This window comes from Myotis lucifugus, unplaced genomic scaffold, assembly GCF_000147115.1.
Source record: "Myotis lucifugus unplaced genomic scaffold, Myoluc2.0 scaffold_430, whole genome shotgun sequence".
Taxonomy (NCBI): domain Eukaryota; kingdom Metazoa; phylum Chordata; class Mammalia; order Chiroptera; family Vespertilionidae; genus Myotis; species Myotis lucifugus.
Window position 1 is genome coordinate 240,005 of NW_005871478.1, and position 15,286 is coordinate 255,290.

General features: G+C 52.8%; 1 protein-coding gene across 1 annotated transcript in view; it reads right to left on the minus strand.

Moving 5' to 3' along the window:
- Window positions 1-1,814: 1,814 nt before the first annotated feature.
- The window catches only part of CNNM4 (cyclin and CBS domain divalent metal cation transport mediator 4), a 42,836-nt gene continuing 29,364 nt past the window's right edge, over window positions 1,815-15,286 (minus strand). The window contains exons 2-8 of the mRNA XM_006102799.3: window positions 11,478-11,621; window positions 10,918-11,052; window positions 9,845-10,014; window positions 9,531-9,627; window positions 8,029-8,091; window positions 4,802-4,983; window positions 1,815-4,529 (exon numbers count right to left, since the gene is read on the minus strand). Coding sequence (XP_006102861.1) covers window positions 4,332-4,529; window positions 4,802-4,983; window positions 8,029-8,091; window positions 9,531-9,627; window positions 9,845-10,014; window positions 10,918-11,052; window positions 11,478-11,621 — 989 coding nt within the window. The 3' untranslated portion in view covers window positions 1,815-4,331. The remainder of the gene's footprint in view (window positions 4,530-4,801; window positions 4,984-8,028; window positions 8,092-9,530; window positions 9,628-9,844; window positions 10,015-10,917; window positions 11,053-11,477; window positions 11,622-15,286) is intronic.

A 15,286-nucleotide genomic window follows, 5' to 3' on the forward strand; every position in this document is an offset into this window, starting at 1 on the left:
CAAATGCATCCTGGCCCCACCCCCAACCCCCTTGAGCGAGTGCCAGACACAGGGCTCTCCCCATCGGCTGGTGCAGCAGGGCCCGGATGAGCAGGAGCGGCAGGCGGCATTGGACTGCTGGTTTTGGCCTGATCCCCCGCAGGCCACCCCAAGGGACCCCACCTGTGCACAATTTCATGCACCGGGCCTCTAGTGTGGAAATAAGAAAGTCCCTGCTCTCCTGGAGCTTAGGTTCTAGTATAGGGACAATAGGAAATGCACAAATCATATTTTTTTAAATATATATTTCTTTATTGGTTTCAGAGAGGGAGAGGGGAGAGAGAGAAACATCAATGATGAGAGAGAATCATCGATTGGCTGCCTCCTGCACGCCCCCTACTGGGGATCAAGCCCGCAACCCAGGCATGTGCCCTTGGCCGGAATCGAACCTGGGACCCTTCGGTCTGCAGGCTGACGCTCTATCCACTGAGCCAAGCTGGCTAGGGCAAATCATATTTTTTAAAAATACATGTTTTTATTGATTTCAGAGAGGAAGGGAGAGGGAAAGAGAGATAGAAACATCAATGATGAGAGAGAATCACTGACCGGCTGCCTCCTGCATGCCCCCCACTGGGGATCGAGCCGGGCATGTGCCCCTGACTGGAATTGAACCCGGGACCCTTTGGTCCACAGGCTGACGCTCTATCCACTGAACCAAACCAGCTGGGATGCACAAATTGTATTTTAATATCCTGCAGTAAGTGCCATGGAGCAAAACAAAACGAGGAGACAAGGATTAGGACCATGCTGTTTTTATGTGGGGTGATCCAGGAAGGCTTCTCCGAGAAGACATTTGAGCAGGTCTAAACCAAACAAGGAGGTGAGCCCCTGGGGGCAGAGTGTTCCAGGCAGAGGAGACAGCAAATCCAAGGTCCTTGTGTGACTTTCTCCCTGAGAGGGTCTTCCTCATTAACTCGCTGAGGGGTTGGTGGCACCTGGCAGCAGGGGCTTTAACATGTGGAACAGACGGATGAATGATAGTTACTCTTCCCACCTATACACAGCTTTTTGCATTTGTTTCTTCTCTTATCTGGAATGTCCTTTCTACCTACCCAAGTACCTCCCTTTTTTTAAACATCCCCCCAATTTGGCAACGTTGTTAAGCCTGTCTGGCTTGAGCCCCTGGCCTCAGCACAATCCCATGCTGTGGCCAAGGCACCTTTGGGCACTGCAAGGGTGGGTGTAGTGAGGTCACTCTTGGGTGGGCTCCTGAGACGATGAGCACTCCCACTTGGAGACCAAGAGGCAACTGCACATTATAAAACAACGTGATCCTGTTTGGATCAAGCTCCTTTCTCCGTCAGCCCCCAGGGGAAAGAGGCAATCTGCCCTTTCCAACTGCCCCTTCAGGACCTGTACACAGAAGAGCCTGTGGTGTTCGTCTTACAGGATTCCTAATTGTGGCAACTGAGCACATTTGCCAGGTATGTCTAGCAGCTCCTGTGAGGACAGCCTTTATTACATACTAGAGGCCTGGTGCACGAAATGTGTGCACTGGGGTGGGGGGTTCCCTCAGCCCGGCCTGCACCCTCTCGCAGTCCAGGAGCCCTTGGGGGATGTCCGACAGACGGCTTAGTCGGACATCCTTAGCACTGCTGCGGAGGCGGGAGAGGCTCCTGCCACCACCACTGCGCTTGCCAGCCTTGAGCCCAGCTTCTGGCTGAGCAGCACTCCCCCTTGGGAGCGCACTGACCACCAGAGGGCAGCTCCTGCGTTGAGCGTCTGCCCCCTGGTGGTCAGTGCGCGTCATAGCGACCAGTCGTTCTGCTGTTCGGTTGATTTGCATTAGCCTTTTATTATATAGGATATATTTAAAATTACATTGCTGCTGCTTTTTCACTGTGAAACAATCCCAGAATACTTGTCTCTTGCCCTCACATAGTGACAGCCAATCACAATCACTTCTATTTCTATGACAGGTACCGAATACTGACTGGACTTAAATAGGGAAATTTAGATGCACCAAGATTTCATATTTCATTTTTTTATTACCAATCAAAAATAAATTCCATATATTGTTTAGCAAATATTATCATTGTTTTGTGACAAAAGACACAAGAGTCATAACAACAAAACTCCCCGAGAGTCAAACTCATAACAATGCCAAAATAAATCACAAATATATACAAATTAAAATCTTATGCAAAATAAATATGTTACTTGCTATGGTGGCTGTGACTTGCCTACCCATTTGGAGGCCATCCCTCACACAGGAAGACAGGTAGGGATGGGCCAATTCCAGGGTAGAGCTCAGCCCAGGAACCGGAAGTTGGAATAGGAAGTGAAAAATTGCACTGGGAGGAGGAAGTCATCGGACCAGTAATATTTGGAAATAATTACGACCCTTTGCAAGAAGTGATTATAAATGGGGAAGGGAAGGGAAGAACGGGGGAGGAGGGAACAACTGTTGGTAGTAACCGTGTGTGCAAAGAGGTAGCGTGGAAGTGTGCGTACCCGCTTTTACTTCACACACACTCACTTGGTTCAGGCCAATGTGCTTGGCCCTGCCTGGCACTCAGGTCTCAAAAACACAGCTTTGCAAGCTTCCATGTGGACTCAGAAAGCAAGCTGTGCGTGTAGAAAACTAATGGGTTTCCCCACAGGGAACAAAAAGGTCCAGTGTCTTTTTTTCCTTCTGGCTGAGAACCCATGGGTATCACCACCTTCTCTCCAAACTTTTAGGAATAGATTCTATGACTGGTCAGGGGTAGGTATACTTGGTGCAAGACATTTCCTGGTCTCAAGACTTAGGGCCCTCCAGGCACCTGAAGAGCAGAGCCCTTTAGGAAAGGAGCGAATAGACAACACTCAGGGGGAGGCCTGCAGAGTCTCCCCCACCTGATCTTGGGCAACTGTTCCACCCGACAAAAGGGCCAACACGGACCTTGGTCCCGCAGCCTCCCCAGCAGTGGGAAGCCTGGAGCTGTGCAGCAGGGCCTGGCTCAGCCCCAGGGAAAGGTGCTGGGGCAGGACTTCCTGTGGGCGTGGAGCTCTGTGCCACCAGCTTCAGCACAGGACAAGATGACGTCCCGCACCAGGATTACGGACCGGGGGAAACGTGACCACCATGTGTGCCCTGGAGGCTGAAACCTTTCCCGGGCTATGAAAGTGTGTAAATAGGCAGGTAAGCCTCAGCCACGGAGAGAGGGCATGGAGAACCTGCTCAGGTTGCTTCCTCCACATCCTCTGTTCTCAATCCCCAAGAGACCTCGGGGTTTCGATTGGAAGTAGGGAGCCTGGAAAGCAGAGTTCAAGGGTCAGACTGGACTTTGGTTGAGGGGTGGGAAGGGGATGGTATTACTTGCTAACAATGCAAATACTTGTGACTAGATTCCCTCCTAGAACCAAGAGGAGTATTGCAGACAAGTCACCTCTAATGTAGATGCTGTCCCAACCCACGGGAAAGCCTTTGGTAAAGAGAGGGCAGCCTGGGGAGCAGGGGGAGCAATCCGAAAGGTGGGAGACACTGCCTAACGCGTCAAGTCAGCCCATTACAAGGGAACAGCTGTCCAAAGGGGTCGATGAGGCAAAACAATGGGGCCAGGGTTGAGAGTCCCAGTGGCCCCCACCAGGAGAGCCCATCAGCAGAGTTTCAGAAATTCCTGGATCCAGCGAGTGACAGGAGCAGGGCTACTCCTCTGTAGCTGGAAGTATAGCCCCTGATCACAGCTCCCCAGAATCCTTGGCCTCGGCGACGTCAGACAAGCCTCAGTGCACATGTCCAGGCAGTTGTTCTCAATGCTATTTGGTTCTTTGCTTCCTGGGAAGCACTGTCTTCCTCCCAAGAGAAAATCTTCCTCCCGCAGCTGCTGGGACCCGTCTCTGGAGGACAAGGAGCAGGAAGAGTCGGCTCCCTGAGTCGGGACATAGCCAGGTTGTGGCTGGGAGCAGATTATGGCTATTGCTTCCCGGGGTGAGAAACCCCTTCCAAAGTTTTTGTGGGGGAAAAAATTTTTTTTTAAATAAAATCCTTAACCCTGTCTTCCCTTCCCCATTCCCTTCCCCAAATGATATTTCAAAAGAGGAGCAATAAGCCTAGTTTAGAAACTCTCCAGTACAAAATCCGCCTTGTGGTGGTTACTCGCCACCCACAGTCCAGGGCTAGGCAGCCGCTACTTCCGAGCTGCTCACAGGTCCCTGTCAGAGGCCAGCTTCCCCACAGGCTGGGGGCCACCTGGCTGCTCAGGAAGGTAGGCCATCGGCACCCCGTCTGTCCTGACAGGCTCCTTCTCTTCAGGTGGGCCCACTGGAGCGGCCCCCGCGGAGCGGGCGGGGGGCCCCGGGCCCTCCTGTCAGATGGCGCTCTCGGGGGAAGCTCTGTGCAGCGTGGCGTTGCGCTCGTTGAGCAGAGTTGTGGTCTCGTCCACCACAGGCAGCTCAGGCTTCTCCGCCAGGTTCTCCGTGCAGATGGTGCACCCGTCCAGGGGAAACTGAGGGCTGGTCTCCATCCGTGAGGCCAGCAGCCCATTCTGGTACTGTTGGCGGGTGATCTGCAAGAGGAGCAATGAGTCAGTAAGAGCGGGAGCTGGGAGGCCCATCGCACCAGTGACCCGGGGAAGCAGAGCCGGCAGGATGGAGGCTGCAAGTCCAGGTGCGAGGATGTGACCAGGGGGAGTCTCCGGAAACCTGTCACAAGAGTTAGCAGCAGGAGCAAGAAGGACTCTCACGTGGGCCCTGTGTTCCGGGTGGCGGGGGAAAGAAAGAGTTGCTGATTCCTGAGGCAGTGATCCAAACGCCAGACCGAGGCTAGGGGAGCACTCACCTTGATATACTGCAGGTCCATGAGCGCCCGGACACTGAAGTCAGAGATGTACTGGCCCAGGACAGAGCTGCCAAGCTGGTTGCTGCTGCCTGCCAAGGGGGCTGGGCTGGAGAGGTCTGTGCGGTCCGGGCAACTGAGGGAGGCTGAGCGGCTCAGGCAGGTGGGGTGCGATGGGGAGCGGTCTGTGGGGAGAAAGAGGCTGTCAGGCCCCGACAGGCACCACCCTGGACTGTGGTGCCCTCCTGGCTAGGCCTGTCCCATGGATGCCAGGGGATGCTACCCCCACTGGGAATGGAAACACTTCGTAAGGACAGTCAGAAGCTTTAACCTCATCAAAGCAAACGAGTTAGTTTGTTTAGCAGTGTTGTGCAATAACTATTAAAAAGTCTAACAAAACAGAAAACAAAAACCAAAGACTCAAAAGTTTATGGCTACAAAACCCTAACAACTGATCAGTCCAGGGCAGCACGATGGTTACCCTCGTGTGGCGGCCGCTCTCATCTCAGTAACAGCTCATGTCAATGGACACAAACCGCATACCTTTAAATTATATTAAAAGAAAAATTACACAATCTGCACTCTCATCTCTCTCATACACACACCCTCAACATGACACCCTGCTCATAACTAAAAATGCTCTTGAGACGTCAAATATTTGTTCTGCACATGACCTGTTCTGTGTGGACAGTCCTACCCACTGTCTGCTGAGCCCCAGCCTGACCGGGGGCAGGGGCAGCACGTTCCTTCCCCAGGAACTAGAGGCCCCAGATCGCCAGGCTTCCCATCCCAGCTAGTGCCAGTCCCCCTCCCGGGAGGCAAAGCCTGGGCAGTGTTGGCGGTGCCTCTTCCCGCCACCAGGCAGCACAGGCCTCATTCCGTTGACTAACCAGGGGAGCGGGATGACTCAACCTCAAATGAGGAACACACTCCTTATTTTGAAAAGGAAACTGCACACATTATTGTGCTCTTATTTTTAAAAATATTTATAAGGCAATGAAATCCACAAAGAAGTTCATTGTGAAGGCATGCTGGCTTGTTTCAAACAGGAAATAGACTAAGCTGATATGCTTAGTTAAGGACTAAGTTACTACCTAACTACTGAGTTAGCCGTTCTAACAAATAGCTCAGTGAAGAGAGCAAACATCGGGTGACTGAATGACCAATGGAGCTTTGAGCAAGGGAGGCTGCATCAGTAATGCACCATCGTTGAGCTTCAGTCAGAAAACAAGGAAAATATAGTCTGGATATTCTACAATTGGGTAGTGTACAACCGTTAGAGCAGGGAGGGGGAAACTTTTTCTGCCAAGGGCCATTTGAATATTTATAACATCATTCAAGGGCCATATAAAATTACCAACTTAAAAATTAGCCTGCTCTATTAGCCTAAATACTTAATTAACTCCCCCCTAATGCCTGGGCAGGGCCAGACCAAATGGTCTCACAGGACGTCGATGGCCCAAGGGCAGGACATTCCCCACCCCCCATTAGAGGATCATGTGCATGTATCACTTATTCTAAACTAAGTAACACCTCGGATTAAGTTCTAGAAGAAAACAAATACTGGGGAGAGCAACCTTTCACATTAATGGGAGCATTTGAGATCTTGCTTCCTGGCAACTGTTATCAGTTTAGTTCAAATAAACTCTTACAAAAACTAAAGAAAACCCAAAAAACACACACACAAAAACACTTAACATTAATTAATTATTTGCTTTTAATTAATGCTTATTAACATGCCAGAACAGGAAATTAATTTAAAACCAACACAGATTGGTGACATGGCCTATTAAAAATAGAGGTCCAGCCCTAACTGGTTTGGCTCAGTGGATAGAGCGTCGGCCTGTGGACTGAAGGGTCCCAGGTTCGATTCTGGTCAAGGGCATGTACCTTGGTTGTGGGCACATCCCCAGTAGGAGGTGTGCAGGAGGCAGCTGATCGATGTTTCTCTCTCATCAATGTTTCTAACTCTCTATCCCTCTCCCTTCCTCTCTGTAAAAAATCAATAAAATATATTTAAAAAAATAAACACTATAGAGACTTATGAACTACCACAGTATCTATCTTCCAGATTTCCACACCCACTAAAAAAAAAAAAAAAAAAAAAGAGGTCCTAAAGAAAAGTACAACAAAATATGAAGCATCTGTTTCTGAATAATGAAATTATAATGCTTATTAATTTTATTTTTTCCCCTATGAGCTATGTTACTTTTATGATTAAAACAAAGCAATATGTGTAACAAAAATGGAATTTTTTAATTTGGTAATTCTACTTCTAAAAGAATATTCTAAGGATATAATCTCAAACACAGATGACATTTTTCATAGAGGTTTACGTCATGGTATTATTTAGCATATAGACCCCCATGAATATGCATAAAGGGAATAACAAATGAAGGCACATCTGCCTGGTGAACTCTGTGTAGCTCTAACAAGAAAGCTTATGGAAAAGCATCTCTGCTCCCATATTACATAAAAACATCAGGATTCAAACCCTGTATGCACAATCTCCTGGCCATATGTGAAACAAGAAAGTGCAGAAGAGGCAGAGGGAGGCTGGTCAGTGAAGGCCAAATGGCCCATCTGCTCTCATCAGACACCCCCTGCTCAGAGCCATTACCGACTTCCTGCCTCCCATCACAGCCAAAAGTTTGTTGTGTCTGAAAGGGACCAGTGACTTCTCAGTCACCTTTAACATTTTTTTAGAAGAGGATCAATAGTAAAGTGTGCTTTGGAGCAGTTTAGAAGAAAAAACCAGATGCAGGAATATAAAGTGGGAAACAGCTGCCTGCAGTGCTAGGCTTTCTGGCCTGTGGAGGCTCAGGAGCTGCTCTAGGTTACGCACTGAGCCTGGACTCTTAACTTCCTCAGGGCTCACCGGGCCAGGCCAGGGCTCTGGTGACAAGGCCAGCACCTCCCGCCACCATCTGCTGCCTTGGATCATGGGGGACAGGGATGCTGCCAGTGAGTAGGAATCAGTCTGGCCAGCACGTGCGTGCGTGCGTGCGTGCGTGCGTGCACACACACACCTCCTCAAAGACTGAAGAACCTTCAGGAACCTCTTCCAGGACCAGGGCAAAGCCATCCAGTAACTGAGCTCTAGGCCAAGCTGGCTCTCAAGTGTGAACAGGTGGGGAGCCCCAGTGCCTACTGGGACAGGTTAATGCAGCCGTGGTGTGTGGGCTCAGGCGACAGGTGGCAGTGCAATATTCTCCGCCATGCCATGTTACCTGAGAGCCAGGAGAGCAGGGAGTTCTGCTTGCCAGGCGGACACCCGACCTGGGATGAAGGCACTGGAGCAAAAGAGGAAAAGGTCAGTGCTGGGTGAGGAGGCAGGACATGGAGCCACAGGAACGGGCTGGAGAAGCAGACCTGCTGTCCAGGCTTCCTTGGGCAGTGAGGGGCTCAGTGGGAAAGGAGACACGGCTTTGACTCACGAGCCCTGCTCAGAGAAGGGCAGGTGCTGGCAGAGGCGCCCAGAGCTCCCACAGTGAATGCAGAGCCCAGAAGACATCCCTTTCCCTTCCGGCCACTCCAGTGGGAACTGAGAGCCTCCAGGTCAAGGGACAGAGCGCAGGACCATGACCCAGGCCCCTGAGGCACTAGGGGCAGAGAGCGCCTGGAGGAAATGTCCCATGACTGAGCATCCTTCTGAACAAGGTTTCCCCAGGCTGGACGCTGAGCAGTCCTCCCAGGGCCGCCAGTCCAAAACCCGGGTCCCCTCCCCTCCCTCACAGGCCGGCTCGTGCTGGCAGGGGCAGAGCTGTGTCCATAGGCATGGATGCCCTGGCCCCCCACACGGGGTCCTCTTTGTCAAAGGAAAACAACAGGCACAGCCGAGGCTCCCAGAAGCTACAGCACCTGCCTCATCTGTGGCCTGTCCCCCAGCACCAAAGTGGACTTCCACTCTCCAGCCCACAGCCACCCAGGCCCCTCTCGTGGTTGGGGTGTGTGTCCCACGATGAGTGAGGAGCTGTGCTGGCCCCTTTGGCAAGGGGCACCTGAGCTACCCAGGACTGGGGAAGCAGAGGGCACTGGGGTGGCCAGAGAGGTCCTTCCTTGGTCTTGCCATAACCTCTCTTGGAGGTGGCCCAGTACCCTCTTTGCCCCAAGTCCCTTTATTCCATCACAACCAACCCTTAACCAAGAGGCAGTGGCTAAGCCATGAGAAACCAAACCTGCCTGTAACCTGCCCTGGCCTGGCTCCCAACTTCAGGCACTTTGGACGCTTCACCCAATCCCTTGGTTGCCCTCTCCCAGGCTTCATAGGCGAGACCCACAGCCTCCCTCCACATGCCCACTCTCTCAACTCCCCGCCTGCCGTGATGGCTCGTAAGGGTCACCATGGCCCGTGGGCCCACTGGCCCATTCTATTCTCAAAGGCCATCGACAGCTTCCTGCTTCCTATCACAGCCATACACCATCGACTTTCTGGGGCTCCCCGACTCATCCTTACTCCCAGTCTTCCTCCCCTCTGGCAGGCAGGCCTCCCCACCATCTCAGGACACACTCTCGGCTCCCTCCAGGCTTTTGCTCAGAATCCCACCCACCCCACTCCATCCTCTGAATCATTGCTCTTCCAGGCCACCTCCTCTAGGCCCAGACCTCACAGGGCTCCCTCTCCTCGAAACACTCAAGTTATGAGCCATCTCAATGCCAAGGAGCTGGGGCCACTCACTGCCGCCCTCACCCCAGGCCGCTGGAGTGCAGCCAGCGCAGCCCAGCCACTCACCAGTGGTTAACGAGGACAGCGCCATGGTCCCGTAGTAGGAGAAGGCACCCGTCTCAAACTTCATGTTCTCCTTCCCAGCCTCCACCTCCACCTTCCCCTGAAAGAACACAGGGTTAGGGTTATAGAGTGAAAAGCAAAAAACAACAACAAAAAGATGAGGCAAGAGGGAGACATGAGGGGTGATGGCACCGTGAGCTGCTCGGAAGAGGATGGGCGATGGGGAGCCGAGGCCCGGAGCAGGCACACAGTCTCGGGGCAGGAAAGCCCTGCATCCCACATTTCGCAGTGAGGCAAGCAGGTGTGGGCAGGCTCACCTGCAGGATGAGGATGAAGTAGTCGGCCGGCTTGTTCCGGGTGTACAGATAGTGGTGCACATAGTATTTGTTGTGCTCATCAAACTTGAGTTCCTGAATGACGTCCGGGTACTTGAGCAGCCGAAGCAGGATCTTCTCTGATATCAGAGCAGGGCTGAACTGGGGGACTTCTGCAGGGGAGAGGGAGACTGCACATGAGACCCGTCGCTGCAGCACAGGGACAGCTCCCTCACTGCCAGGCTCTTCCCTTCGGTTCTGAGAAAAGGGAGAGCCCTGGGGTCCACACTGGTCAGACGGGAGTCTATTGGCCTTGAATGGTAGCTCCTGCACTACCCGGCCATGATCTTGGGCAATTACTTAACCTGTATATCAGTTTGCTCATCTGTGAAATGGGGGTTAAAAACTTCAGAGTGGTTGTGAGGTTAAACAGAATAATACATGTAAAGCACTTAGACACATCCTTGGCATAAGGAAAGTGCTTGATGATTGTTATCATCATCGATATCATCCATACCCTGGCAGAAAAAATAAAGGAGAAGGAATTACTGAAGTCTGACTGGGATAGGGGGAGGGAGTAGGCAGGTGTCTTTCTAATCCATCGCCCAGGCCCCCAAGGGAGCTGTGAATCAGGGGTGAGAAGAGCTATGACATTGATTTACAGGTCAAGTCCGGTACATGAGGCAGAGGGGAGGCGGGAGAGACAAGGACAGAGCTAGATGCAGGCTCCTCAGAGGGGATGAGCCAGCAAGGGCCATGCGCTGTACCTGGGCAGGCCCACAGCACATGCAAGAGCCTCCTTCTCCCTCCCACTCCACAAGCCTCGATGGGCCTAGCTCAGGTTCTCCTGAGGCTTATTTTCAAAACTAACTTGATACTTTCTAGAAGTCTAGAAAGGGGAAGCAAATCACAGGGCATGTCCAGGTGGGAGCTGCCTCGCCCCTTCCAGAGGCAGCTGGGTTTCCCTGCACCTTGCATCTGTGTAGCCTCATCCCAGGAGGGGAGTAGCTAGAGGCCCAGTCCTTCTCCCTCTGTGACTGTCCCACCAACAATGAAGGCCATCCTCTCGCTCTTACCCGTGGACAGAAAGCGGTGAGCAGCCAGGAGTAGCTGAGGTGAAATTTTCACCTTGAGTTCATTGTCAGTATCCTTGAAGGCTGAGAAGTCCCGTTTGTTCTTCTCAGCTACCCGTTTCCGGCTTCGGTTGTCAGCTGCAAGAGAATGAACTGGAGCTGAGCATGCTGTCTCCACAGTGGACTCGGGAACAGACTAGAACCTGTCCACCAGCTGCCGGCTCGGCCGTCCCTCCCTCCACACAGAACCTGCAGTGCCTGGGCCAGGGCAAGTCCCCGGGCTGATGCTGAGCCACAGAAGCCAAGAGGAACCAAGCAGCCTCCGGTCCCTGCTCCAAGCAATATGCTCCCAGGTCGTGTGGGCCTGTGTCCCTGCACGGTGGCCTTCCCACCCAGGCCAGCAGACGTCAGGCCTGAGCGGGAAAGGGACTCTGGGTCTGTGGGGGGTGGACTCACTGTACATATCGGACTCTGTGTCCCTGCATGGTGGCCTTCCCACCCAGGCCAGCAGACGTCAGGCCTGAGCGGGAAAGGGACTCTGGGCCTGTGGGGGGTGCACTCACTGTACATATCGGACTCGTCCAGGATCTCGGACTTGATGATCTCCTCGATGACGTCCTCCAGGGTGACCAGGCCCAGGACCTCGTAGAAGGGGTCACCTTCCCCCTCGTTGTTCACCTTCTGCACGATGGCCAGGTGGGACTTCCCTGGGGGACAACGCAATGAGTCAGACAAGAGCAAAGGGACCAATCATGAGACTCCTCCACCAAAATGTTAACACACCTGAGTCATTGGGGTGGGGTCAGGGGTAGTTTTTTCCCCTTTTCTATATTTCCTGGAGTTTCTATTGCAAACAGATACTGCTTTTATGAAAAGGAAAACCAGAAGTATTTTTTACTGTCAAGGCATTACGGACCATTGGCTTAAATGGAATGAAAAGGGCAAGGCCCTCCTGGGGAGGGGAAGACCCACACTGACAACTTGTGGACAGAGAAGCCATATGTCATAGGCAGGCAAGTGCCAGCTGGACACGGGCTCAGAGGACGCCCACCTTCCCTGGCTTCAAGGGCCATTCACAATACCTCCCCCAGCTCCTTGGCAGAGCCCCCGCACCCCCACCCCCCCTGCAAGTACCCTGGGGCCAACACTGTCCAAGGCAAAGGCTCTGCATTCCCCAAACCATTAACAAATTAGCCCGGTATAATTAGGCCAGGCAGGCACTGTAATTAGAGAAAGGCCACCCTTTCGACCTAAAGCAAGAGAAAGATAGAAAGGGGTTGGGGGGAAACCTTCCACAGAAGCTTTGTGGGTGCCTGGGTGCCCTCCTGGCTCCCCGCCCCTGCTCTTGTGCCCCAGAACCCAGTGTGTGACAACAGGAGACCCCCCAGAGGGGCCTGGCCCACACTCCGGGGTGAACAAGGTGTGCCCCACACAGGGGGACACAGATTTGCAGCAGCCTCAGGGAGAAAGCCCTGGGAGAGCTGTGAAGGTCAAGTCAGATTTCTCACAGATTCCCCTTCACAATCCAGTCTTAGGGCCTCACTCTCAGGACGTCCCTGCAGACCAGGTTCTCCAGATCCTTAGGCCACAGCAAACCCACCAGGCCCAGCATGCGCCCTTCAGAGCTCCTGGGGGCCTCTTAGGGAGAACAGAGATGCCAGTCCTCACAGCCAGCATTTGGAAAAGCAAACGGAAAGTGCCTGAGCGCACCCGTGTGAAGGGGGAGGACTGTCCTGTGAAACATCCTCGCACACAGTGCTGGTAGTACGGTACCGATCTCCAGCTTGGGGTTGTGGTCAAAACACTTTCAGGACCTTGCTAGACAGACCATGGCTAGACTCGACTGAAGATTCCCCTGTCTTCTAGCGATGAGCCAACGAGAGCGAGTGATCTGCCAGGGCCCTTGAACCTGGCCTCCCCACCTGCCAGAGGCTGCCCTGCAGGACAGCCCTCTAGAAACAGTGCTGCGGGCCGGCGCAGCCAGCTTCGACCAGGTCCTCCGACAGGAAACCAGAGTGCAAGCAGGCAGCTTCTATCACCTTCCTGATGCCCAGTGCTGCGGGAGACAGGCAGGCCCTCACAGGGCTCTGGTTGGTGTGCAGGAAAACAGACACATTTCAGGAGGCCGATTTGGCAGCAGGTCTCAAAACCAAGGGTCCCTAACCTTGGCCTCAGAAATTCCACTTGTAGGAACTTACCCTATGGATGTAATCTTCACTAAAGCAGAAAGACACAAAAGCAAAGGGGTCATCAAAACATTCTTTTTCACAGCCTCAAACCAGAGACCATCTGAATCAATTGCAACAGAGCAGGAGTGCGGGACAGGGGCTACTGCTGCTGGGGAGAGGCAGCAGGGCCTGAGGGACGAAATGTGGGACGAAACCCGAGACAGGCCCTTAGTGGAAAAGCAGGTGATAGGACTGAATGCATGGTGCCATCTGCCTGCATGGAAATGGGGGTGGAGGGTGGAGAGGGCCTTGAACTGTCTGGAAAAGGTAACAGTGGTCATCTTTGGGGGCTTTTGAAGTTGGGGGGGCTAGTATCACTCTATTCACTTCCATATTCTATTTGATGGGCATGTTTCACTTCTATATATTTTTTTCTATCTATATTTTTTTTGACAAAAATATTAAGGAGAGCCTGGCTGGTGGGGCTCAGTGGTTGAGCGTTGACCTATGAACCATGAGCTCACAGTTCAATTCCTGGTCAGGGCACATACCCAGGTTGCGGGCTCCATCCCCAGCCGATCAATGATTCTCTCTTATCATTGGTGTTTCTATCCCTCTCTCCCTCTCTCTTCCTCTCTGAAATAGATAAAAATATGTTTTAAAAAATATTAAGGAGAAACACAAAATTAAGGGGAACTGGTAAGAGTCTAGGGTGAGCAAGGCATTGCGGCACAAGGAGCCCAGGAATGGGGTGAGTCTCTGAATGCTGCCCAGTTAGCAGCACCTGCTTATACCCTAGGAATCAGAAACCAGCAGATTCAGCATCAATAATCGGAGAAAATGTCCCCCCACTGAAACCTCCAATCAACCCATGATCAAGGGTTGCACGAGGCTTCACTGGGAAAGGCTGGTGGTTCCTCTAAAAGACAGAAATATCCTCCTGTGAGTGAAATGCATGGATTTCTTGTGCTGGATTGGGGCCACTCTTTGCCTCCCTGCCTGCTTTCTGAAGCTCCTGTCTGTGGAACCCACTGGTGTGTGTGGCACCCTCTAGTGGCAGCACCATCAAGATGAGTACCTTGTAGATATGCTGGCCTGGGGCACTGCCCACTCACCCCTGCTCTGCATGCTAAAGAGCCTGGCGCACTGGCGCTGACTGTGGCCGGCTGGTTGCGGCCCCACACAAAGGGCTAGTCCGTCACCCTCTGCTGACCCGGCCGTGGGACTCTGGGCTGTGTCTGCCTTTTCTCATTTGTCTGCCCTTCCCAAAGTCAGCAATGCCTGCAGTGGTGAGGGTCTCGTGCTCAGCCTGCAGTCTTTGGCCAGGGGCCGCTCTCCCTCCTCCGGCAAGCTCCTGGCGTTCTGACCTCAGGCCGGCCCTGTCCTCTGGACTCAGGAGGGCACCTGGTCCCTTGCCTTGTCACTTTAAATAAAAACTATATGTCAAAGTGTCTCAAATAAATACTTGCAGCCCAGTCCTCTTCTGTGCCCTCCAGACTCCCACTGCTTGCTGACAGCTAGAGCCAAGTGGCTGTCTAACACCTAGGACTTACTGTCAAAACCAAGCTCCTGCTCTTCCTCCCAGCCTCCCCATCTCCCTCTCTCCAACTGATCAGCATGGAGAGAAAAGACTCTGTCTCCTCTATTTCTCTACCCTTCTACATCCAACCCTTTCAGCAGACCTGTCAGCTCTGCTTACAAGAGGCACCCGGAACCCAGCCTCCTCTGGCAGCCTGCACTGCCACTGTCCCATTCTGGGCCACAGGCATCTCCTTCTCACCCGGAGGGTGGGAACAGCCTCTCACCATCTCCCTGCTTCACCCTGAACCCGAGTCCACTCTCAACACAGCACCAAGGGGGACCCCTTACAGGGAAGTTAGGTTGCCTTACGCCTCACTCCACGCAGGAGCCACATTCCTCCGTGGCCAGGTCCCAGACACCCCTAACCCATCTCCTACTCCTCTCTCCTATGCTCCGGTCAGTCTCAGCCTCCTTGCTGTCCCTCAAACACCCAAGGCTGCTCCCTTAATCTGGCCGTCCCTCCCCTACACATCTGCTTAGCTCGCCCCACCTTTATGTCTCTGTTCAAATGTCACCCTCCTGGTGAGGGCCTCACTGACAACCACCCCTCCTCTAGCACCCCAAGCTGGTCATCAGTTTATTACCTGAAATAAATGATATAACATGCTTACTCACTTTACTTA